General features: G+C 39.5%; 1 protein-coding gene across 11 annotated transcripts in view; it reads left to right on the top strand.

The window, feature by feature from the left end:
• fam214a (family with sequence similarity 214 member A) overlaps positions 1-26,331 on the top strand; it is a 92,571-nt gene that overhangs the window by 43,249 nt on the left and 22,991 nt on the right. For 5 of the 11 annotated variants that reach the window (XR_005941443.1, XM_041175021.1, XM_041175025.1 and 2 more), the window contains exons 1-5: positions 9,703-9,801; positions 17,451-17,635; positions 17,840-18,045; positions 20,718-20,843; positions 24,464-26,081. Coding sequence is in view for 10 of the 11 variants with exons in the window: in XM_041175021.1 (XP_041030955.1) it covers positions 9,765-9,801; positions 17,451-17,635; positions 17,840-18,045; positions 20,718-20,843; positions 24,464-26,081 (2,172 nt within the window). In the remaining variant the exon portion in view is untranslated. Of the gene's footprint in view, positions 1-9,229; positions 9,447-9,702; positions 9,802-17,450; positions 17,636-17,839; positions 18,046-20,717; positions 20,844-22,572; positions 22,831-24,463; positions 26,082-26,331 lie in introns of those variants that run through there. The other 6 variants (XM_041175024.1, XM_041175027.1, XM_041175023.1 and 3 more) reach the window with 5 other exon arrangements.

A 26,331-nucleotide genomic window follows, 5' to 3' on the forward strand; every position in this document is an offset into this window, starting at 1 on the left:
TTCTCCCTGCATGGAATATACCATGACCTGATGTGCACTACTGGGAGTTGATTTAAATGTTTACAGTACAGTTCTCTTACCCACAAAATATTGAAATTATTATCAAAGGGAGCTGTGCATATATTTGTAAACACGAATGTGAAGAGCTCTCTCCTGGACAAGAGAAATGCAGTTCTAGCTAAGCAGTAAGAAGAGAGACTTGCATTACATAGTACCTTTAACAACATCAGGATATCATAATGAAATACTTTTGAAGTAAAGCACTTTAACTGTATTGCCAATGTTGTAATGTAATATGGCAGCCAGTTTGGACAGGGCAGGATCCAATGAACAGCAATGTAACAACCAAATATTTTTTGAGTGATATTGGTTAGAGGATAAATATCACACTCCCCAGCTCTTATTTGAAATAGCGCCACTGAGAGGGCAGACAGGGCCTTGGGTTAACATCTCATTCAAAAGATGACACCTTCGACAGTGCAGCGTTCCCTTGGCACTGCATTGGATATCAATCTAGATATTGTGTTGTCATGGAAATATAATAATTTTCATAATATTTTTCTGGGTTATTGTAAGATAGGTTTATGGGGGTAAGTTTAGTTAGGTCTGTGACTTAATTACAGTTGAGGTCGAGTAGACTGCAAGTTTTATCTCATCAAAAGAAGCTAGGTGCTTGGCATGCTATTAAGTAAACATAGATGCTGGCTTAGTATGTAAGGTGTGAAGGGAATTTTAATTTTTAGATAGATGAAGGGAGATTTGAATTTCAAAGAGATCTCAAGGTGTGTTTATAAATAGCCAGATAAGCAAGGCTAAGGAATGTGTTTTTTTTTCCCCCAAAGATTACTGACAAATAGTAGCAACATGAAAGTTTTTCTACTGTGAGGAAGATACAGATTCAGACATATGAAACAATAACATTTACATATTTTAAAAAAAGAGAAACATATATAAAGGAGAATGAGGCTGTGTGTCAGGAGAAGGCCCTATGAGATCTAACAGAAGTCTGTAAATGAAGCCTCCAGCATTTGTGCATAAGTCTGCTGTCTACCGAAACTGAAGCTGGAGAAAAGCCATTTGGAACTCCACTGTCCAGAGTTTTGTGTTAATTTGCTGGATCTCTTTAAAATCTAAAATCTACTTTTGAATGGTTGCCTTAAAGGGGGTATAACTGAGATTCAGATTAATTAGGAATTTTAGGAGTTATTATAGGAGTAGCTTGGAGTCTTGTGTATGTGCTTGAAATATTTTGTTAATAAATATTTTAATTTAGTTTTATAAAAAAAACCTCAATGTCTTGGTGGACTTATTGCTTCTGAATTCAGTGCACACATCTCGAAATAAATACAAATTGTAAAACCATTGTGATAGCGCATTCATGTTCCCCTCGTGGATTTGGTCCACTTGGCAGACATCATCTGCTGCGTCATAACTCTGTAAAATCACCTTTCTTGTTGGGCTTGAATCCACAACCTGGTACCTTGGGTGAGAGTCCTACCTGAGCCATGGCTGACACCACTCATAGTACCAAACACTAGTTTTGGTTTTAAAATCTTTCCATGATTGTTGCACAGAAATATAGAAGGCTTAATGAGCTTCAAATTTAGAGTGCTGTTAAAAAAAAATTATCACCATATATGCAAAATAACCTGAAAAATTTATAATTTTCATGTTTTCAATCATAGCAGTGAAACAAGCTGTCACTTATTTTTCAAAATTGAAATAATTATATTATGTCATTTAAAATTTAAGCTTATTATCAAACTTTTGCAAATGCCCAACATTCTAATATGTTTAATTTGGAATGACGATATCGGCATCAGAATTATTTCCATTCACAAACTTAAGAAGTAACTGTATCCTCTCACAGACAAGTTAGGATGATCCTGAATAGTCAGTTTCAGCAGGAGGCTATTATGTTTGCAATCCTATAATGTCTGAAGAATGAGATGATGCTGTGTTAACTACTTGCATTCAGACCATTTTGAGCTTTTAAATTATTTTACAGCTTGTGTCTTGTGACAATTTGATAAATTGCATGAATAATATTAATCATGAAACTGATTTGTGGCAAAGTCCTATTGACCCTCCATATCTCAAACATTTTATGTTATAATAATTTAAGCTTACAGTGGAGAATCTCATAGTTAAATTTAAAATAAATTAGTTGTAGCAAAATTCAGTATTTTTCTCTATATAGAATTTGTAGGTATAATTGTAGAAACTCACTGTCATATACTACCATATTGCCTGTGGCCTGGTGTCCTTCCAGCAGGATCCAGATGGATCTGGCTTCAAACTTCACTATTAATGCAGAATTGGGAAAATTCTTGATTAGTCTTAGAAACCATGTTCGGAGTCTTATCTGCTCAATTCATCTGACCACAGTGATTTTCTTCTGTTGTTTGGGTTGGGAGAAAAGATAGCATTATCAGACTGGGCTGAACCTTCCTGATCAAAGACATTATGGCAATTCTCACTGATTAACAGGCAGTTGTATTTAGTGGTAATTATTTATGAATATGCAGACATGGTCTGAAAGAGGGAGAAAGTGATACTGTCAAAAATACATATGCTCCTGTTGCAGCTAAATGCAGCATACGTTGTTTAAAATTAAATCAACAGATATGTGCAAATGTTTAGGCCTCAGTAAATTGACGTACAAGGAACAACCAAAAATGTATTCTCAAAAATGCAAGAATACTGAGCCCAATGAAATATAATGTAAATGATATCAGTGCAAATTCTCCACAGTAGTTTTAATTGCAGGGGCATATATTACAGCCTGACAGTGCATGCACACGGTATACACTGGATGGCAAATGGGGTTGACCCTGTTGTCTTGACACATTTTCTTGTAGCTAGCAAGATGGGGTAAGACAGGAGTATTGACTTTCATGAACTCTGTCACAATGCTGTTATGCATTCAGTTCATAAAGGAGATTGTCCTGAAGTTGAATGGACGGTGGACATTATTTCCGATCCTAACACGGTAAGCCGTGTATGCACTCCTTTTTTTTTAACTTTTTTGACTAATTTGTATTAATTTCTTGAAACGATGTAACCTTGTTTCCCATCCTTTGAACTGCAGTCACTATTTTCTTGTACTTGACTGATACTCTTCAAGATGTTCAGTTGAAATTATTTAGGTTTCAGAGCATTAACGCTAATTGTATAACATGCGTTTACATCATATTAACTGTAGTATGTGAATTACATGAAGTTGAAAAGCCAGTAAAATAAGAAACTGGAATTAATTCCAGTTGGTGAAATTCAGCCTGCAGTTCACACTTCCACTTTATTTCTATCCCCTCCCCCCTAACAAATCAACTGAGACCTGAGTTGTGGATATATTTATGGAAGGTAAAGCTGCTGTGGAAGTTCTTTATGGAGGGTCCACCACCTCATTCTCCTCCCTGTCCCTTGATTCATGATGGCTAAAGCTGGTGTTGCCATGCATCAAGACTAAATTTGCGGAGTAGACCCAAACTGACTCGAAGGTGGAGTGAGGCTGCTTCCACTGAGAGATATAATCTGACCAGATACTCAGAGCTCAGGTTGCATTTAAATTGGAAGTGCAGCATATGTGAAAAGTGAAGCTGCTTCACAATGACGTTACCATGATGGTGTAAAACAAATTTTTAATTTGAGAAGTCTTTTATATGTAGAAATAAAAATACAGGAAATACTTTACACAGTCAATACATTTCCCCCTTTTCTTGTACTAATAAAGTCAAATTTGTTTATAATTTATGCAGCTATTGATACAGCTTGACTGGCTTGAGGATCTCATAGAAATGCAGAACATTGCTCAGTTAAAAAATGTATCCACAGATGTAGCTGTTGGTATCACAATATTCTAGATCAACTCTTAGGTGAGAGAATAGTCCCAGCTAAGTCTTTTACATAGTGCTGAGCTTGTACCACGGGGCAACAATTGGGGTCTTTGGTATTTTGCACCTAGAATTACATTTTCTATTTACAACACCAGTAATGTACAACCTGCAAAAATCTTAGTAACCATACCACAGGTGAGTGATATTGTAATAAATTTTCTTTTTAGAAACTTATACTAAAGTATTTTAAGAATTTCCCATGATAACTGTATCTTTTAGAATTTTATTATTGTATCTCTTGCACATGGAATTTGTCTTCAAGCACTAAGTAAAACTCCTGGTCATTTTCCACTCTGTTGATATAGGTTGTCGCCATGTTCCATGGATATTGTAGTTCTGCAGAAACGGTAAAAATGTCAACTCCCATGATGCAACTTTCTTTTTTCACAACCACTTGGATCCATTGCAAGAAATTTACTCCTTATGCTACAGGCCAGTCAGGTGCCAGCAGCTTGCTTTGGAAATTTCTCAGGGGCCTTGGACACTGGGAATCTCCAGCTCTGTGGAGAAATTTCTGCACAGCATCTGGAAATTCCCAAGGCTCAGGAGAAATTTCCAAATCAAGCCCCAGCCCAGATGGAAGGAGGTGTTGCAAGACATATTTCTTACAAATTGTTCTTTATTAGGATTTTATAATTTTACTGTTTTTATTTTGTTAATATTTTGGCTATCATTACGATCAGGTGAGGAGGGTTGAATGGCTCCTCTCTTTTCCTTCTCCTTGTTCGGCAACAACAGGTTTTTATGTTTTGAAAAGGGCAAACTTTCCAATTTAATGAATGCTTAACTGTTTACGCGTTGTGATCATATAAGAACCAATCTAGCAGGTTTTCTGGAACTTGACAGTGAAAGAGTTTAGCTTTATTATACTTGAACCAATCAAATAAGATACACTCCAACACACACAAACTCTAATGTCGCACATGCATACAAATAGATTATAAAGTGGGGAAGGATAAGTTGGTCAAATTAGAATCTGTAAAAAATAAAAAGAACATATAGTCTGTAGTATCATGACTTGGCTGACTTCAGGTTGAAGTCAATGGTCTTGCAACGTGCCTTTGGTGGTCCCAATGCATCCAGTTTAAAGATATAGATGGCTGATTTGGCTGTTCTCCTGGAGAATGATGGTGCTGGATTGATTTCTTTTAAGAAGTTTGTCTGCAGCAGGGGTGTCCCTGGATGGTCACGATCAGCAAACAGTCTTCAAAGCTTGCAAGGTGGGTTGGAGAGGAGGAGAAAGGACGGACCCCACTCAGGTCTTGTGTCTCAGCATCTCAGCTGCTTGTTCCCTGCAGAGAAAGCAGAAGCTTAAAAACAAGGGTGGGCCTCTCACTTAACCATCAAACGTGGTTGTCACTAGTGTATTCCCCTTTGCAACTTTTAATCAGTTCATGTCTGGGAATTACTTTCTTACTGTGAGAGTCCTATTGTTCAAGTGATTGGGTTTGAGGCATCCCCATTATATCTCGGTGAGTTCATATCTGAGGACCCCCTCTTGGCTAGGGTCATAATGTTCAAGCTATTAGGCTTAATGGATCATCTCCACCATTGGAATATCTCAGGCCATTCACCATTAGCAAGACATTAAGGCACCGGATATGTGGTTCACTCATATTCGCCAAGTCATTGCCTTTGATGGATCTTTGCAATCATGCTGTCTCCATTGCAATAGATTGGATTGTGGAATTGTCACGACTCATTGGGGATAGAAATATGCAATATCAAACCCCACTGCTCTCCGAGCCGCGACAAATGTGAAAAAGTTTGATCAACACACCTAATTGTTTGATTTAGGTTAACAGAATACACACAAAACCATAGATTTTAAGGTTGGGATAAAACAGTTCAGTAGCACCAATTCCGGAGTACAGGATTCGATGGGTTGATTTTGATCAATGCCCTCCAAATTCCTTTCAATTCTTTGATGACACGAGGTAGTCTTCCAGCACTGAGTATTTAGTTCACTGGTTGAACATTTGCCTTTCAATGACTCCAACAGTGATTTTCCCCTTTGCCTCTTGACGGCGGTTTTCAGAAAGGGCAGATTATAGAGATATGAGGAGAAAATGCCTGTTAGCTATTATTGTAGAATTACTGGAATTTTACACACAGGTAAGAGGGTTTTAGGTCTTTTTCCATTCAGGCTAGGAGCTATTCTGCTGCACTGCTCTCTTACCAACCCTGGTCACCTGGTCAGGAGCCAATTAAAACATTTTTGCCAGGCAGTTCCCCATTAAGCCAGACGACTCCTCGGCACCATCCTGTCTTTCATGGTACACTCTGTTCTAGGGCAGCAACATTGTATATATCCCTCACCTTGTTGCAGTAGACAGGTCCTTCAAACTGTAGCCACTGTAACTTTAACCCACAGTACAACAGAATTAAAATGATATGTTCTTTACAACAGTCCAACAGAAAATCATTAAAGCATGTTTTCATGACACTATGTACATTGAATTGACTGAACAAAAATAACTAATAAGACTCTGAAGAAACTGTTCGTTGTTTTGTGGTTAAGCAATGCCCAATTTTTAAATTCCCATCCTTGTTTCCAATCCGTTCATGTTCTCTCTCCTCCCTGTCTCTAATATCTTCCAGCTGCACAGCCTTTCAAGATATCTGTGCTCCATAATTCTGGCCTCTTGAGCACCCCAGATTTTAATCGCTGCACCTTTGGTGGCTATGCCTTCAGCTGCATGGGCCCCGAGCTCTGGGCCCCATGCACCCCCTGAAAAACCTCTCCGTGCCACTTTTCACCTCTGCAATTTAGTAGGCAGGTACAACAAGTGTTTAGGAAAGCAAATGGAATGTTGGTGTTTATTGCAAGGTGAATGGAATATAAAAGTAAGGAAGTTTTACCACAGTAGTTTAGGGCATTGGTGAGACCATATCTGGAATAACATGCAAAGTTTTTGTTTCCTCCTTTAAAAAAGGATTTAATTGCATTAGAAACAGTACAGAGAAAGTTCACGAGACACATTCCTGGGATTAAGGACTTATCCTGTGAAGAAAGGTTGGACAGGTTGGGTCTATGCCATTGGAGTTTAGAAGGACGAGAGGCAATCTTATTGAAACATCTTGAGAGGAATCTCTTGTCAGACTCAGACGAGACATTTTGTTAGTGTGTGAAATTCTCTTCCCCAGAGAGCATTGGAGGCTGGGCCATTGAATTTATTGAAGGCAGAGTTAGATTTTCGATAGACAAGAGAGATGGAGGTTATTGGGACAGCCAGGAAAGTGCAGCTGAAATCTCGGCCTGATATTAATAAATGGCAGAGAAAGCTTGAAGGGCCAAATGGCCTACTCATGCTAAGTCAGATGTTCCTATATCTCCTTCACAATTTGACATGCTTGTCATTAGTTAAGATAGTCACGATTTTCTGTCTTATGTGCTCATTGGGTCTCTGAGACCAAACTTTCTGGCAGTGTTCTTCTGAAAGTTTTGTTACTACAGAAAATGCTAGATGCAGGACATTTAATTATATAAGTAGCAAGATAGAAAAAATATCTTTAATTTATAAAGACATTGTCAGAAAAAATGAGGGAAATGTGTACTTGACGACAATTTGTGTTGATATAGTGCTTTCACATAGAAAGCTCATCAAAGATACTTTGTAGTTGGGACTTTGATCCAAGAAGGAGAGAGATTTGAGGAGGTGGCCAGAAATGCAGTTGAAAAGCTACTTTAATTGGTGTTAGTGAAAGACTTCGGTGAGATGACTAAAAGCATTCTTGCAGAGATCGGTTTTAAAAGCAGAGGGAAAAGTGGCAGGCTGAAGAAGTTCAGGGAGACGTTTCCCATGAATTGAACAGCCGGCTAAATCTTGACATTGGTGGTTCAGCTGAGCAAGGGAAAGATGCAGCGGATGTGAGAATTGAAGGACCAAAGGACGCAGGGCTGGATGCAGTTACGGAACTATTTGGGGGAAGGCAATGATGTGACTTTTAAACAAGGGTTAGGATTTTGACTTTATTGTATTATGGAGGCTGGTATGGAGGTATTTCAGAAGTAGGATCTGGATGAATGAAGCTGTGGGCAAATGTTTTGGAGCCAGCTGGAATACATCAAGAATGGAAGTTTGACAATGTGGCTAAGATGGACGAAAGTGGCTTTCCTGATGAATGGGTTTAATACTCATCTAAGGACAGTGAATTTGTTGTTCAGGTCTTGAGCAAGCAGCCAGAGATGCGATTGAGGTAGGGGCCCTGACAGAAAGATTTTGACGGGAGCTGAGTTGGATAGCTTTGTCTGCTCCATTAAGACTCAATGTTAGATAAGCAACCTTTCAATTTTGAAGTAGTAAGAGGATTGTGAGTGGACTCGAATCCAGTGTAAAGTTAAATGGTACACTGCTAGATTGTCAAGGTTATTGACTTCATGATGAACCAAAGACCACTGTAATACAGATAACAAATTAAAGAATTATCAAACCCCTCAGTTTGGATTTGGAGTTTTAAATTATTAGAGGACACCAAGATGCCAGCTCCAAATTCACCCCGATATTACCAGATTTGTGTGGAAATAACTTTGAATCTACTCAGTTGAAGATAGATATCAGTATTTACTTTATATTGAAGCAAAACGTCTGCTTACCCTTGTAACTGGACAACCAGATGTAGTAGAAAAGAAAATCAAAAGCATATGGTTGGCTGAACAAGGAGATAAATATAAGTTAGCCCATGTATCACAGCCCTGTTGATTTAGGGCACATTGTGTATATTGCAGCACAATGCATTGAATCAATGGCAACCTGCTCGTATCTGAAGTGCAAGGATTATTTGCCGCAGTAACTGCTGGAAAAGAGTGAACGTCACATTGTTTTGAGTTTAAATTGAGGTCACTGGGGCAATCATTTGAGAAGCTTCGTGTACATGATTTCTGTCAACAATATCTAACTTGAAAAGCCTACTTCATTGTTACTGCTCAGAGTATGTCACAGCAGTTTAGTGTGGTGTTTAAAGTATAGAGCTTAAATCATGATTTATTGTAGTCACAAGTAAGTTTTCTATCCTATGCATTTATTTTTGAAAATCTAACTAGACTTTTTTGTGAGAGCTGATATTCCATTGGTTGTCAAAATAGAATGTGATGGAAATGCACAGCAAGTCTTTCAACAACTGAAGAAGAAAGGTTGATATTTAGTTTGATGCTTCAGCCTCAAAGTGTATTGTGGTTGTCTAGCAGTAACATAGGTTATTTAATATTTGTTTATTTTAAAAGCTCTAGCAGCCACCAACCAAATGCTTCCTTCGTCTGGAAGAGAATTGGTTGAACTGGAGATTGCTCTGTAGCTAATACTGATAAAACTTTTGTGATTGGCTAACAACAGATGTGATTTGCATACCAGAACTGGTACTGCAAGCTTTTCCTGCCCCACTCATCGGGGGACTGGAGTGCTCCATTGCTGTGAAGTGTTTCACAGAGTGACCTGTCTAACTGCAAATGAAACTTGCCTGCTAAGTAAAGTTGAGTTTGATTGATAACCAAGACTAAGGTCTGAACTCTTGGTACCAGAATGGGACTTCAAAACCTACAAAGCCAGAAAGGTACGTGGTAGTCTACTTTTTAAATATTTGCTAGAGTGGGTGTTGTATTATAGAGTCATTGCAAAGTATTGCATCAAATAAGCTGACATTTTCCAATCAGGCACAGAGAAATTGACAAAAATTATTTTAACTTGGTAATCTTGTAAATTCCCTTTAGCAATCAGGCACAGAGAAATTGACAAAAATTACTTTAACTTGGTAATCTCGTAAATTCCCTTTAGCATTGATAGTGTTTTATTGACTTAACCACTTACAGATGCTGGAGCCTTTAATGATGTTTACTACATTTTCTAAGTTGCTTTACCTGAAGGGAAAATAATGGATATGGATGAAGCTCCAGAATTTCAGCCGCCTGGTAACTTAGCATGTAGAAAATTTAATGTTCTTAGATTTATTTTGAAAATATGCAAGTTTCAAAGTCTTTGGTTTTAGAAATGATAGAATTCTAATACTGTATCTGATGACTTCCAAATATACATTTTCATATTTTTAAGAATAAAAGGGGAGAGTTAAATATTTGGGATAGACCAGTATATTCTAGCATCACCTTTAAAAAGAAATGAATATGGTTATAAACAGTGTCCTTAAGTATTGAACAATTTGCAATTCCAGTTATGGTCACTTTATAATTTATTTACATCAGTTTTAACATTTTGTACAGTATGTACAGGGCTTGCCAATATTGATGAGTGCCTTTACAAAAATCTTCATAGGTACTCAACTATTGTCAAGTTACATGACACTGTGGATTAAATTTAGGAGCTAGCAGATATTTAGCTGTGTGGCAAATGTTTTTGTTTATATTTCTGCCAAATTTATTATCAAAGTATGTACAGAGTATTCTGTGGGTATAGATCTTGCTTGTGAATGTTATAAATATTGTGTCTGCCTAGTTTTCTTCAGATTTTCTAGATGCTAAATTTATATATTTTTACAGCTGTAATACAGTAAGTCTTAAAGTTGCTGTTTGAGTTCAGTGCTTCCTTAGTAAGCCTATGATTTGTGTAAATAAAGGCTGCCTCCTGTACATTTAACTTGTTGACATTGAAAATTACTGTACAATATGTAAAATTGTAAGACTGCTGCCTTTAAATGTACACTTCAAACCCACACTAAACAATAATTAGATTATTTTTATATCCTGGTGCTCTGATGATGAGGTTTAGGCTCAAAAATAAACCACTGCAGTCCTGACTATCATAAGAATAGTTACTTGATACCTTGCCCTTCCTCCCATCCATAACCTCTTCCAGCTTTACAAACTCCACCTTGACCTATCTGGCCTGAGTCCAGGCTCTTATCTTGCTGGCAGCTGCTGTCCTTGTTGATGCCATGCCTTCAGCTTCTTAGGACTGCCCACCCCCACAGAATTTCAACCCTAAACTCCTTCCTTTTGACCCCTTCAAGATCTTTTTTGTCCAAATTTTCATTTAAGCCAGTGCTCTTAATCTCTCCTCCCCCTTTTGGTTCAGTATTCATTTTCCTCACTCCTCTGTGAAGTGCCATGTGACATCCCATACATTATTGGGGCTCAATAAATGCAATCTGTTGCTGATGTATGGAATTCATGAAGCATTTGTGATATCAGTATGAACACTAACTGTCCAATAGCAAACTCCATTTCTTCCATTCGAAAGTGCTTGGATACACAATAAGTTTTGGAGTGGAGTAGGAAAACAGTTGTTCTTGTACCTGCAATAGGATTCACCCAAAACAATAGTAGTATCTGGGGCTCCAACTAACGTGAGCATTTAGGAGAACTATGTAAGTGAGATAAGTGAGATACTGTGAGAAGAGGTAATCTTTTTGAATCATGGCATGTTTTTAGATAATGCTCAGTTAATGTTAAAATTATGTTTAAAACAGTAGTGACACACAGCCTCAAACAGAACACACCCTAAGTGTTCCCAGCTGTCTACATTTACAATTACATCAACATGCATCAGCTAGCTATTTGTATGTTTTGTTCAGTGAGAAGCCCACATAACAGCACCAGTCTTGTTTTTTACTGCCTGAACACAGCTTTATCCTCTCCTACTGCCAAGAGTGATATTGAAGTAACCCTGTTTTCAGATTTGTACAGCATTTTTGGTTAAATTAGCATGGGGTAAAACAGCTGTAAAGTGATTAACTTGTTAGGTTTTCTTTCTCTTGTTTTCTGTTCTGTTACATTAAGCTTTTCTTCTATTTTACTTTTTCCTGTGAAATGATTTTTGATCACAATGTGAAAATTTCAGTTTCAAAAATGTGTTCAAAATTGTTAGCAGTTTCCAAAAAGTGCAAACTACTATTCCAACACTTCCAAAAAGGGTTATCAAAAAAACTATTACGTTTGTTTAAACAGAACCTTTGTTGCCTTCTCTCTGCTTCAAAAATAGTTTGTACACTCTTGATATGTTAGTAAAGTAAGAGGTAAGAGCAGGAGTAGGCCTTTTGGCTCTTCAGTCCTGTTCCACCATTCAGTAAGATCATAGTTGATCTTCTACCTCAACTGCATCTTCTGCCCTTATCCCTTGATTCCCTTAGTATCCAAAAATCTATCAACTACTGTCTAGAATATGTTCAACGACTAAACATCTATATCCTTCCTAGGTTACAGAATTCAAAAAGAAGCAACTTCTCTTTCGATTCAAACTGGCAGATCCTTTATTCTGAAACCATGAAGCCTAGTTCTGGACTTCTCTGTGAGGAGAAATACCCTCCTAGCATCTACCTAGTCAAGACCCTTAAGAATTTTAAATGTTTCATTAAGATCATCTCTCATTGTTCTAAACTTTAGGAAATATAGGCCTTGTCTACTCACTCTTCTCATTGGACAATCCCTTCTTCATAAGAGTCAGTCTAGTGAACCTTCAAGACAGGTGCACTTCAAAAGGAAAACAATTTTCTTTTAAAGAGTTTGAGTTACCTGTGAGACATGGAAGATGTGTTGATTCCTTTAATAGCTTTTCTACTGTGCGTAGTTTTTGGCCCATATAGATTTATTTGAAATAAAGCTATCTTAGGGTGCTTTGGGTTAGTCTCTTTTATTTCGCATAATGCTCCATGCTGCCATAATATATCTGTGTCCCTAGAAATGCTGAAAGTAAAATGGTTCCTACTATTTGTCTAATGTGTTTAGCACTATACATAGGTGCAAAGATGTGCTGTACACTGCCAGAACCTACAAATAGCCATGCAATTAATGATCTTTCCACCCCATTGAGGAAAGAAAGACATTTAAAACTCATCCATTCCTAAATTATTGCTTTTTCTTTGCATTGTATACCCTGATCATCAACCGAAATGCAATACTAATTAAAATACAAACAAAGTACTGGAAGTGCTCAGCAGGTTAGCTAGCATCTAGGAAGAGAGAAACAGAGTTAACGTTTCATGTTCATGGCCTTCCATTGGAAGTAATTTCATGAGAACACAATACTTGTCACTCAGTTCTGAGCTGGTGTCAACACTGGAGTCAAAATATTACTCTTCTCTGTATAAATTCAAAGTGAAGAGTTCTAACTATGGACAAACTGAATTATCTTAACAAATACAGAAAAAGGAAAAGTAGCAAAAAAATTCTTCCTCATTAGATTCCTTGTTAGCAAACCGAGCTGACTAAATGCAGTAGAAGAATTGCAAATAGAAGAATTCTGCAGTTACTAATGTTGAATCTATAAAGCTTTTCACATCCTAGATAACAGTACACTGTACATCTCTGGTCCAGAATGCTTAGGATGAAGACATTTCTGGAATTCAGAATTTTATGGATTTTGGAATAATGTTAGAATACCTAACCACAATTATGTGAACAATTGGATATAAGCATGAATAGTACCTGAAACGTAAAACAATGACAAAATATTTTTAAACAATAATAAAATGTGTTTTATTTATTCAAGTACTGTATTTTGTGTTTCCAAAGTACTGCACTCTTAGGAAACACATTTATCAGTGAGTGCTGAGCAGGCCCAGGATATTTGCACACCAATGTCGCACAGGCAGAGGCTGGTAACTGTAACTCAATGACTAACAGTGCAGAAAAGTGAACGGCAGCTTCAAACTTTGCTGTGTCTCTGCTTCTGGCTGCCTGTTGTTCAGGCCACTTACCCTGGGTTAGTGACTCTGAATTGCAGGCACTGGCAACTAGACCAAAAGGTGGGGAGAGAGATGGGCTGTTTAATGTGTGTATGTGCAGGGTGTGTGTTTGTTTCTTTGACTGCATCCTCTTCTATCTCCACTTTCCCTCCTGCTTGGATACATTACTGGCACTTGTACTTGTCAAAGGCCATTAAAGCAGTGCCTGGAAAAGCTCTGGAGATTTACTATTAACAACCATTAGGACCACAAGGGTGGTCTCTCTGTGTAGCGTCATAAGCATGTATGCTCAAAACAAAAATTTGGACAGTTGGTGTTTCTGGATTTCGCAGTTCTGGATTTGAGAGATTACAGCATATTATTGTAATAAGTACTGTTTCTGAAGTTGTATCGCTTTTGGCGTACGCATGAACAGGCAATGCAGTTCTGCCTGAGTAAATACCTACTGTCTTTTCATATGACAAATTTTTGTCACTGTAAGTAACAATAACTATATTATTAGATTAGCACTGGTTTGATAACTAAACTTACTGCATGAATGGTACTTGTCCTTCCCTTGAAAATATAATTCCTGCTGGTAAAATAAATGACCTATGAGATGGTGCTTTACATTGCTATTATTTCAATAAACTTTTGTTCTGATTGTTTTGAAAGATGCAGTTTCCATGTAAGTTTACACAAAAAGATTATACATTTCATGCTTCTCAAAAATGATTCATTAATAGAGAATCCACATCAGTTTGGCTCAGTTGTTCACACTGCCATTTCTAAATCAGAAGGTCTGGGTTCAGGCCCCACTCCATGATGTGAACATATGGGGGAGGACTTCTGGCTTTAGATGAGGGCAAGTATGGAGGCAGCCGGGTGCAAAAGTCCACGCTGATGTGCCGGTTTTCCAGCACCATCCTGCCCCAGGTCATTTTCCCAGCGGTGGGATGGTGGGGCTAGGAGGGCTGCAAGTGGTGATAGCAATTAACATTGTTAAAATCTTATTAGGGTCTATTGTCAGCGGGCAGTTGGAATTTTTGGGGAACCGTGTAGCTCCCTGGAGGGTGGTCTCTTGGCCACAGGCCTGGGTTCCAGCACTCCAGGTGGGCTTTGAGACCCTCCCTTCCTTCAGCTGCAATCACAGACCACCTCGTGTGAGGAGCTTCAGCTTCACAATGGTGGCCTGGCTGCTGAGAGAATTTTTTTATTTTAAAGTCAAAAAAATTGGAGGGAGGGCACCTCCGTCTTGGTGTGCTTTCTTACGCTCTCGCTTGCTTTCCCTCACTCTCACTCTCACTCTTTCTGAAAGCCAGCCTATTGTTTCTTCCATGCTGGAGGGCTTCCTCTTGGCCCTTCAACTTTGAGAGCCTACCTCCCATCCTTAATCAGATGGAAAACCAGCCCTCTGGCCATTAATTGACCAGTTTGGGGAAATCACAATCAGGCGACTGTTCCCCACTCAGTATGGGATTCTGACCTTGGTGGGGTCCTGGAGTCTGCAGGGAAAATCCTTCCCATATGATTTCAGCTGACCTTTCAATTAAATATTCAGGCTGAGCTAGATTGTTAGTCATGTTATATTTTGGGTGAGAAGTTAAAACAAGGCCTATCTGCCGTTTGTAATGGCTTGTGTAGCTGGAGCAGGTCCACGAAGAGCAAGGAGAATTCTCAATGTCCTGACAAGCTTCCACCACCCCTAAAAACTGATCATTCACCTAATTGGCAAAAGTGGCAACAAAGAGTCAGTGGCAAGAATTTTCCTGTCAGCGAGCGGGGGCAGGGCCCACTCGCCGACACGGAACTCCCGATGTAATTTGCATTTTCAGGTCAGTGAGGGCGCAGCCGAGTCAGCTGTGCACCCGCTGACCTGTCAACGGCCTATTGAGGCCATTCAAAAATCAATTAAAGCAATTAGTGGCTGGCGGGCAGGTTGGGAGCACTGAAGGTGGGATGAGGTTTCGTGACTGAATTTAAAAATTAACATTCACTTTTATTTAAAGTTATGCCCATGTCCCAACTTATGTGACGTTATCACATGAAGGAACATGGATGGCAAATGAAATTTTCAAAACAAAAACTTTTTCCCTTTGGAAACCGATCTCCCTGAGGCAGCACTTAGTCTCAGGGAGATCGGAGTTCTCCTTCGCGCACTTCTGCATTTCCCAGCCCGCACAGTGCGGACCCACGAAAAATGGTGGCACGCCCCTGATTGGAGGGGCGCCTGCCCACGCCCACTCCCAAATTCCACCCCCCCCCCCCAAACGGGGAGGAAATTTTGCCCAGTATTCCAAAAAAATGTGACTGCATTTGAAAAATAAATAAATTGGTTGTTTTTGGCTATTTTTCCACAGAAAGGATTTGAAAAAATGAGTTACTTTAATGTTGGATGTTTTTAATTACTCGATTTTCAGGAAGGACTCGTAAATAAAAGATGTTAAGTATTCTAAATCAACATTGTTTACTCCAGAGTCTAAACATTTAGTAAATTATTAGCTTGTGCGAGTAATATGTTTGTGTTAGAAAATCCTTTGATTTTCACCTGTGAAGGGAGAGGACTCAGAAAAAGGCACATGACAACACTGAGGTTCTCCCCTTGTCTGTTATATTTAAGTTAAGGTCACCGATTCACGTGAGGATGTGTAGTGTTTGTTTTACATTATGTAGCGGCCAGTTATACAGATTGAAATAAATGAAATTTCTGTCATAACTGTTGACCTTTATGTTCACCTGATGTGAAATATTGCAACTTAATGATCTGCATGAAGAAATAAAGTGTTAAATGTGTCTGTGTGTGTGTGTGTGTGTGTGTGTGTGTGTGTGTATACACACACATGTATGTGTAAAATAGGACCCCGAACATGAAGGCGATGCTATTGTACCATCCCTGAATTATGTTATTGTATTAGCAGAGTTAGAGCAGTATAAGCCAGCTCCATTAAAATATGACACTTGGATAACATATGAAAGTAACTGATGCTACTGAACCAGAGATGATATCTACCACAGCACGTTGTAAAGCAATTTGAAGAAACGCCTGGTATAGTCGGACCATAGTTTCACTGCCTTGGCTGTCTGCAATGCATACCGCCTTAATTGCTGTGTGCACAGAATGACTTTGAGCAGATTTGTAAATTTTGTTACAATAAAGAAGTTCATTGCCGTACTGTACACCTGAAATTATTAACAGGCAAATATATCTTTGAGGAATTCCAGGACTGTTTCCTATTGCATTATTTACAAATTGAGCTGGAAAGCCACTTCTCCAGATGATGCTTTATCCCAATAAGATAATTTGTCCACAGAATTTACAGCAAAAAACAAATGGCTCCATGACTTGCACAGTGACAGCTGCAGTTATAATCTCCATGAATTGCTGAATTTTAATTCCTGCTGCTAATTATTGGCTGGGTTTGGTATCAGCTGGTAACAAAGGACCTAGTGTATATTCATTATGAATCCTTCCCTGTGTGTGATGGGTTGTAGGCATTGTGACATTCAAAGAAGGAACAAGAGCTTTCACAATTAGTAAATGAATGCTTTTGGTTTTTTCAATCTTGACTGAAGGTAATTAAGTCCCTAAGTGGTACCTGAAACAAAATATACAATAGCCAAACTTTTCTTTGATTTAAAGGAGCTTCTGGAAGAAATTAATGACTATTTCAGTTGTCATAAACAGCTGGGATGGCTACGAATAATCCATGTCAGTTTTTTGCATTTTTGCCCTCTGCTGACTGTTTATGGTTAACCCAGATTATGGGTCAGAATTTGTTATTGACTGTGCTTCAAGAATTTGTTGAGCCATCTCTTACAGTAATTAGCATTGTTTAGTATTTCTAGCTTGTTCCCGCAAGCCCTTCTGTACATTAAAACAGTGATGGCTAATAATAGGATTTAGCAGGAATCCTGTGTAGTTAAATACTTTTTTCTTTCTTGTAGATACAATAGATGAGTACTTTGAATATGATGCAGAGGAGTTTTTGCTTTCCCTGACCTTGCTGATCACTGAGGGTCGTACACCAGAATGCTCGGCGAAAGGTCGTACAGAAGGGTTTCATTGCCCTCCTGCACAACTTGGGCAGTCCTTAAGTACAAAACACGAATGCATTGATAAAGTGCCACAGGTATGTACTTAATTAAATTGATTTTACAATTTTTTTTTACCAAATCCTAATTTCCCTGACAACTGAAAAAGAAATTTATTAAAAAGAAACAAATTGGATACTTGTCCAGAATTGTAAGGTGTCAACTCTTGGATGTTGATTTTGAGAAGTTTTGTTTTCAGTTGGTCCATAATTTCCCTTTCTCTATCCCCTGTAATTTGACAGTGTTGTCAGGCCAGAAGAACCAGGTCTCAGGTTTTGCTTCTGTGGAGGAATAATATTTCCATCATGGTTGAAGTGATGTTGCTTCCCGACTGTTGCTATAGTGACGCTGACGGTCCATCCACGGAGGGGAGTGATATAAACGACCCAGCTATCAAACAGGATGCTTTGCTGCTGGAAAGATGGTCTCTACAGTCAGTGCCCAAACAGTAAGTCTTTGTTCTTCACGTAGTGAAGCACTAAAAAGAAATTGATCAACCAAATTAATAGACACCTTTTTTCCTTTTTTGTCTTGTGAAAAGATGAATAATGCAATTGAAGCAAAGAATATAAGCACAGAAACCATTGTATGACTTCAAAAATCAATCTATTGGCAAAATATCTTTTTGGAATTTGTTTAGGTACAAAATTAGGTTCAATCATTTTGTTTCACTGAGTAAAAGATTTGGCATTTTTATAGATACAAAGTACATATCTTGACACAACTATTGTCGTGATAAATTTTTTCTAGTCTAAATATTATTAGACAATGTCGGAAGTGTAAAAGAACCTCATTATGACTAAATTTGGTATTGTAAGCATTTCTTAAGTGTTGTCCCCCATAGTTTTCTTTATTTTTCATTTGTTAGACTTTTCTCTTTTATCTGCTCCAGAGTGAAATCTGGACTGTGCTAAGAAATGGTAAATTTATTGCAGTGTGTGTGTGTTGATGTACACAAACCTGCATGGCTGAAATTTTGGGTGTTTTAGCATATAAATATGTTTACTTTTGAGACTTTATAGTAGTTTAAGTGTTGAAATGGTATATTTTACTTGTAGAGCATCTGTAGGAGCAAACATTGCTGAACTGAGGTCCTTGCCGAAGCTCTGCAAACTCAAGTAGTGTTACACACTTGAGGATCAGCAAGTCTAGATTATGGATTTGGTTGGGGTGTTCAAGTGCTGTGTACCTTCTGTTGGCCTGCTGTTCATCTGAATAGCAATTCTAAAACTATCTAGCCAGGGTGCTAGAAACAAAATTGGTAGAGCGGACTGACAAATGCTAGGTAGAGCAAACTAGTCTGAAATTGGATTTACTCACCTCACTTAGTTTGTGTGTCTTCACTGTTTTCACTGAAAGCCAGAGCAGACCAGTATTACATACTGGTGAAGTCTTGGCCTGAAGTAGTCCTGTCATTATTATTTAATAAATATACTACCAGTGCTACCACTCTGATGCAGGAGGAGTTACTCTCATACTGACATTTTTCCCTTCCTCTATTTGGAATGTGTTGTGGTGTTTCTAAAGAGGATTCTCATTAGCCTCCAGGAAGGGGCACCAGGTTGAATTACCAACTCCAAGCGGCTAATACACTACCCACATGTTGGTGTGGGGATCAGAATGGGGTTTTGTCACAGCAGAAAAACATTTCTTACTAAGTGAATTCAGTTTAGAGGTCTGTTTATACACTTTTTTTGTGTGGGCACCACATTCGACTCTCCAATTTCTTGAAGGTGGACTGGCCAATGCTATGGTTTGAGATTTGGGGCATGAAGTTTTGTCTTTCATTTGGGCAGCTGCAAGAGGGTTGTTTGTGGTTGTTGTTTGAAATTTAACTTCCCCTGTCTAAATTACAGGATTGTTATGTTGAGACTCAGTCTGGTAGTGAGAGACAGAACAGAAACTCATCATTATTGATCTTGACCACCCAGGGGTAATATGGATAGGTTCAGAGTTTTCTTTCTTTGTGGTCAAAGATGGCTCTGCATGCAAGAGAAAATGGAACAGCCTAATTTTAGAGAATCTTGGCTAGGCCCCTCCCCATTTGAGGTAGCAGAGGGTATCCTGAAGAAGATTGCTCAGTCACAGGTCCTGTTGCCCAAAGGCACTTTGGTTTCAACACAGGATCAGTGACCTTCATGTGTCTGTCACCTGTTTGAGGATTCCTGACTAGGGACTCCCAGGTTCACAGCCCTGTTCCTATCACCAATCCTCCATAATTGCTAAACTTGACAAATGAACTCTGGTAGAAGCCTGCACGTGACTTTGCTTAATGTAGGACCTTGGGGGTATCGTCATTGTCCATATGACCTTGATGGGTTGGTGATCAGATTTCTGTGACATGCCAAACTACGATGACTGAGAGCTCACCTTGCTGCTGCAGCCGGTGAGACGCTCGGTCTTCCTTTGTCTGTTCTGCAGTTGAGGACTTTTTGGACCACACTTTGGCACTCCCACCCCTTCCCTCGTCCTTGACACCAGGGGTTGACCCTACCAAGAGCACAGAGCTCCCAAGGATTGTCAGAATGCACAAGACTCAACACCACATCAAAGTGGTGATCCACGAAGAATGTAGATTGATATAGATCAGCATGGACGTTTATTGAGAGATGGAAGATGACGCCTTTTTTCAAAACCGAACTCTGTTGTTAAGGGATTGTATCTTCTGAAGGAAGTTGAGATAGTGGTCACATTTTGGAACCTGTATGTAACACGTCGTGTTTGTGGAACTTTCTCTCCCATGCCCCCCCACTCCCCTGCATCCCCTTCAACTCAGGCTGTTCTCTATGGATGTTCAGATTTATTGATATGAACTTGATCAGTGGCTCTGCTTCATTTTTATAGTTTCAAGGGGCTGTGATGTGCTTTATTTCTGTGTTGTGTAAGTAGAAGATTACATTTCAGTTCTTTGAATATGTTTGTGAACAACTTTTTCTTGAGAAAGGCAAGCAAAAATTGTCACTCCTTCCAGCCCTCAAATGCTTTACCAATGTCCATTTATTTTCTATGTTTAAGGGTATCATATTATTGTGCTACTTCAGTGCTACCCATGTTTAACCTGGTATTAAATGTGCTTTGTTATGACTTCATTATCAATGTTTGCCATCTTTAAATCTTCAGAATTGGAGATCGTTTTATTGAAGAGAAAAGCCTTCTGCAAGCTGTCCGTTCATATGTCTTTTTTTCTCAGCTGAGTGCTTGGCTGAGTGCATCACAAGGTGCTGTTCCACGCAATATTTTGTACAGGTGAGCATTGGGAAAGTTCACTAGTGTTTTAATTTCATTACGTTTTGGAATGGGGCACTTCAAAAAAAAAAGTTATTACTCTTCTTTGGTATAAATGTAATCAATGGCAATATTTTAGTTTGAAAATAATGCAATCAAGCTTGATGCATTTTATTGTTCACACTGATACTGATTTAGTTCGGTCTGGGAGAACTATCCTGCTATAGTTAAGATACTGATAACAAAATGAAAGTGCATGGATTTGGAGGCAGCCCATTAGCTTGGATAGAGAATTGATGAAGAGGTAGGGGACAGAAAGTGAAGATAGCATTATGTACTCAAATTAGCAGGATGTGGCTAGTGGTGACCGCCAGGAATTTGTACTGGGGCTTTTCAATACATTTTATAAATAACTTTGATGAAGGTTCAGAGCAGTATACCTAAATTTGCTGACAACGCTACATTAGGTGACACAGTAGTGCAGGTGGTGAGCAGAAAGTTGCAATGGGCAATTGATAGAATAAGTGAGTGAGCAACACTATGGCAAATGAAATTCACTGCAGGAATGTGAGGTCTTAAACTTTGAACCTAAGACAGTTCAAACTTTTCCAAATGATGAGAAGGTAAAAACTGAGAATAAGCAGAGAAATTTAGGGGTTCAAAATCTCAAAAAAACAGTTGACAGGTACAAATAATTAATAAGGCTTTGATAACAACAGCAACAACAGCTTGTACTTATATAATCCCTTAACATAAAACATATGCAAGCACGTCACAGGAGCATTATAAAACAAACTTTGATACTGAGCCACCTGAGAAGGTATTAGAGCAGATGACCAAAAGCTTGATCAAAGATGTAAGTTTTAAGGAGCGTCTCAAAGGAGGAAAGAGATAGAGAAAGGAAAGGTCTAGGGAGGGAATCCCACGGCTTAGGCAGTTGAAGGCACGGCCAACCATTGTGGAGCAATTCAAATCAAGGGTGCGTAAGAAGCCAGAATGAGATGATTGCAGACACCTCAGAGAGGCTGGAGACAATTGTGGAGAAAGGGAGGGGTGAGGCAATAAGGGTTTTAAAAACAAGGATGAAAATTTAAAATCGGGGCTTTGCTTGACCCGAGAACAAAGGCTTGATTTTAAAATTCTCATCCTTGTTTTAAATGCTCCCCGTGGCCTCACCCCTCCCTTTCGCTGTAATTTCCTCCAACCCCACAACTCTCCAAGTTATCTGCACTCATCCATTTCTGGCCAGGACTTGGTGCAAGTAAGGACATGAGGTCACCCAAAACATTGCTGCTCAAGTTTTCGGAAGGTACAAAGTGGGAGGTCAAAGGAGTGCATTGCAATAGTCAAGTCTAAAGGTGACAGAGGCAAGGATGAGGGTTTCAGCAGCAGGTGAGTTGTGGCAGCAGCAGAGTCATATGATTATGAAGTTGGAATTAGGTGATCTTGGTGATGATCTGGGTATGTGATCAGAAGCTAATTGTAGGGTCATATATGACACCAAGTTTAAACATAGTCTGGTTCAGTAACAGTAACCAGGGAGAGGGATAGAGTTGCTTTCTAGGGAGTAAAGTTTATGGTGGGAAAAGAAGACAGCGGCTTCAGTCTTCCTAATATTTAATTGGAAGATACTTCCAACTAAACTGCTAATTTAGCAAAAAGGAGTCGTCAAGAGAGGTGGTACTGAGGTCAAGCTCTATGTCGTCAGCATACATATGAAAATTGTGTTTTCGGATGATGGTCATCAAAGGGCAGCATGTAGAGAAAGGAATGAGGAAGGCTAATGGCATGTTGGCCTTTATCGCAAGAAGACTGGAATACAAAAGGATGGAAGTTATGTTACTGTTGTACAGTGCTCTGGTTTGACCCCATCTGGAATCCTGCATTCGGTTCTGGACATAGCACCTCCAGAGGAATATATTAGTTTTGGAATGGGTGCACTGCAGAATTACCAGAGTGATACTGGATCTAAAAGGGATAAATTCTAATGACAAGCTATATGGACTAGGTTTGTATTCCCTTGAATATAGAAGATTAAAGATTGATCTAATGGAAGTTTTTAAGCTGATTAAAAGATTTGATACAGTAGATAAAAGAGAAACTATTTCCTCTGGGAAAGAGTCCAGAACAAGGGAGTATAATGTTAAAATTAGAGCTAGGCATTCAAGGGTGATTCCAGAAAGCACTTCTTCCTGCAAAGGCTATTAGAAACCTGGGACACTTTTTCCCCCCAAAGAGCTGTTGAGGCTAGGTTAATTGAAAATGTTAAAACTAAGATTTGTAGATTTGTTTTATTAGGCAAGGTTGTTGAGGGTTACAGAATGAAGGCAGGAAGATGGAGTTAAGAAATAGATCTACCATGATCAATTGAATGGCAGAACAGGCTTGAGGGGCTGAATGGCCTACTCATGTGCCCTGCATGCCCTTAGATCTCTCTACTGCTAAAGATAGTGAGTTGCCTTGTGCTATAGTTCATAAATACCAACAGCCTCCAGCCCAGTCCTCAAATGACCATCCCTCATTTATGAGGATGGAACATGAATGCTGCAGATGATTTGATCGTGGGAAACATTGCAACCAAGACTGATCCTGACCTTAACTGGCAGCCATGCATGCCCTTCCAGAAAGAGACTACAAGTAGAATATCAGATTGATAATCGTCCACCCTTGCCTAGGGATACTAAGCCAATTTTAATGTTTTTAGAGCTGAATTTTATTGGGCTTTTGGGGATGGGCTCATGTGAGACAACTGGAAAAATGGCATGGCAAAACATTGGGGGGGGGCCTTGCCACTGCCTTGCCATTTTTCCAGCCACAGAAAAAGTAGCTCGTGGCCCACCTGTCTGGCATCCACTTCAGTGGGTAGTTAAAGGCCTCTTCCTTCCTTGTTGACATTTTACCTCCACCATGTTGTAAGACCACCAGGTAAACCCAGGTGGTTACCTGTCTGCCTCCAGGGAAGGGTGGGGCCCTTCTTTTTGAGCACTGGCCCACAAAGGCATCCCAGGCGGCAGTGGCTAACTGTGCATCGTCGATGTCGACTGCCCTCACCGGATCCTGCCTGACTGGTCCCGGTGGCCCCCCAGAGTCTATTTACGTGGTGGTGGTGGTGGGTGGGGGGGGGGGGGGGGGGGTTTGGGGGGCGGGTTTGGGGGGGGGGGGGGGTTTTGGGGGGGGGGGGGGTTTGGGGGGGGGGGGGGTACATTCATTGATGTGTGATCATCCTCCAAGTGATGCCTGAGCAATTGCAGCCATTCCTGGTGAGGCTGCTGAGCTGTTGCTCCTCTGATTGGGCTGACGGATCTTTGGGGGGTGGGGGAGGGGTGCACAGCAGTGGCGCCATCTTTACTAGGACAGCAGGCCTGGCAGCAGCCACTTAATTGCTGCTACCCATAAAATGCCACCATAGTTTCCACCATCTACCAAAGCGAGGTAATCCCACCCACCCCAGCTTTTGGTTCTGGTCGTGGGAACCCTGTCACCTCTGGAAAATCCAGGCATTGGCTTCTGTTGTCCCAGCTAAGATCAATTAGATCAGCATAGACCAGAGTTTTTGTAGCTTAATAATGCACGAGATACATTTTTTTCACTGATTATAGTATGGTTTGTGACTTTTTAATCTTGTTTTGCTTCATCTTCAGAATAAGTGCAACGGATGAAGATATGTTGCTAAATTTTGCCCAGCCACCTGTTGAACATGTCTTTCCAGTTCCTAATATTTCTCACAACATGGCTTTGCGAGTGAGCGTCCTATCCCTGCCTAGGCAGCCTAGTTACCCATTGTTGACATGCAGTATTCATAGTAACCTCAGTTTCTATGGGAAAAATATTCCCAGTCGAGAAAAGGATGCTTCCCAACCTACAAATGCAAAAGAGCAGGACTACTCTGTGCCAGGGGCACAACAGAAGTACAATAAGCAAACACTGACAGCTGTCAGAAACCATGCGTTGCTGTCAACAAGTACAGTAAACACAAGAAAATGTCCTTCTCCTGAGATCTTGGAACCAGGCAAACCAACAGTGTTAAGTGATTCTGACAAAATAGCTGAAATCAGAAATTCGCAGACCAAGACTCAGTGTTGTAATTGGGCAACTACTGCTGAAGTAACTAAAGTACAGCCTTATGAGACCCAAACAATGAAGACATTAAAGTCATTTTCAATGGCAGATTCCAGTGGAACCAGTAGTACGTCTTCTCCTATTCCCTCAGGTGAGATGAACCCTTTGATAGGAAACTTGCTTCAGGAAAGGGAAGAAGTGATTGCGCGAATTGCCCAACAGCTGAGTTATTGTGATCAAAATCCTCCACATATTGCTGGAAGCCATTTTAGTACAGTACAAGAGCCATGTTCAACTAGTGCAAAGCTATTTCAGAGCTCATGTAATGAAGAAAGCCTGAAAAGCAGAGGAAAAGAGATTCCTTGCAGTTCGACGAACTTCACTGAAAGCAGTTTCTTGGAAACCAGACGTGTGGAGAAGAGCAGGACCTCTTCTCAAGATACCCCTGTCACATTATGCAGAAAGGCAAAAGCTGACATTGATAAAACAGCTTGCCCAAAGCCACAGACGCAAAGAAAACTATTTCCAGTAGACTGTATTCCTTATAACAATGGCACATCTAAAGCAAAGCATCCTACTGAAAGAACTGTAAGTAAAGATAGTAAATCAGAACTGTCACAAGCCAGTTACACAAGTAGAGTGAACTGTAAGTGCCCAGTATCTGGCAACACTGTAATAGACAAAAAAACTAGAGTAGAGTCATCATGTACTAGTTCCTTCCATAAAGCCATTGTGAACTGCACAGATAATTCTGAATTACATCTACATACGCCTTCTACACACCATGGTATTTCAGAACTTGATAGTGCAAGTCCATTTAATAGAGAAAAATCAGACTGTTCCTATACTAATAACTTGGACCCAAGCACTTGTACTGACAATATCGCCAACAATGCAAAAAATAAACCAGCTAGTACAGAAAGCTCATATCCCTGGCATTCAAACTCTACAACCTGCAGAGAGTTTGGGTATTCTCGATCTAAAAGTGAATGTAATAAATTGGCTATTTCCAGTGATATATATTTTGGCACAACACAACCTGTAGCCAAAGAAACTGTCAGTTCAAAAAAGAAAGACCAGGATAAAACTGACTTGCAGATTCAGGGCTGTGATTCATTGCCATGTACCCATAATTCAACTACACCAAGAGGACTTAATGGAGACTCTAAAGAAAAGCCTGGAGAATTCCAAATGCAAAATGTAAGAATGTTTTACTTTCTACTCTATTGGTAGTTATTAAATGCAATTTAATTTGACTTATCATGAAATGCAACAGTTTGTTATATTAAAGAAACATAACCACCCTGTTCCTGGTGCCTTGTGACAGGTTCAAATATAGGCACACTCAAATAAAAAAAGAAAATGCAGGAAAAACTCAGCAGATCTAGCAGCATCTGTGGAAAGAGAAACAGAGTTTCATTTCGAGTCCAATATGACTCCTCTTCGGAAC

This window comes from Carcharodon carcharias, chromosome 26, assembly GCF_017639515.1.
Source record: "Carcharodon carcharias isolate sCarCar2 chromosome 26, sCarCar2.pri, whole genome shotgun sequence".
Classification (NCBI taxonomy): domain Eukaryota; kingdom Metazoa; phylum Chordata; class Chondrichthyes; order Lamniformes; family Lamnidae; genus Carcharodon; species Carcharodon carcharias.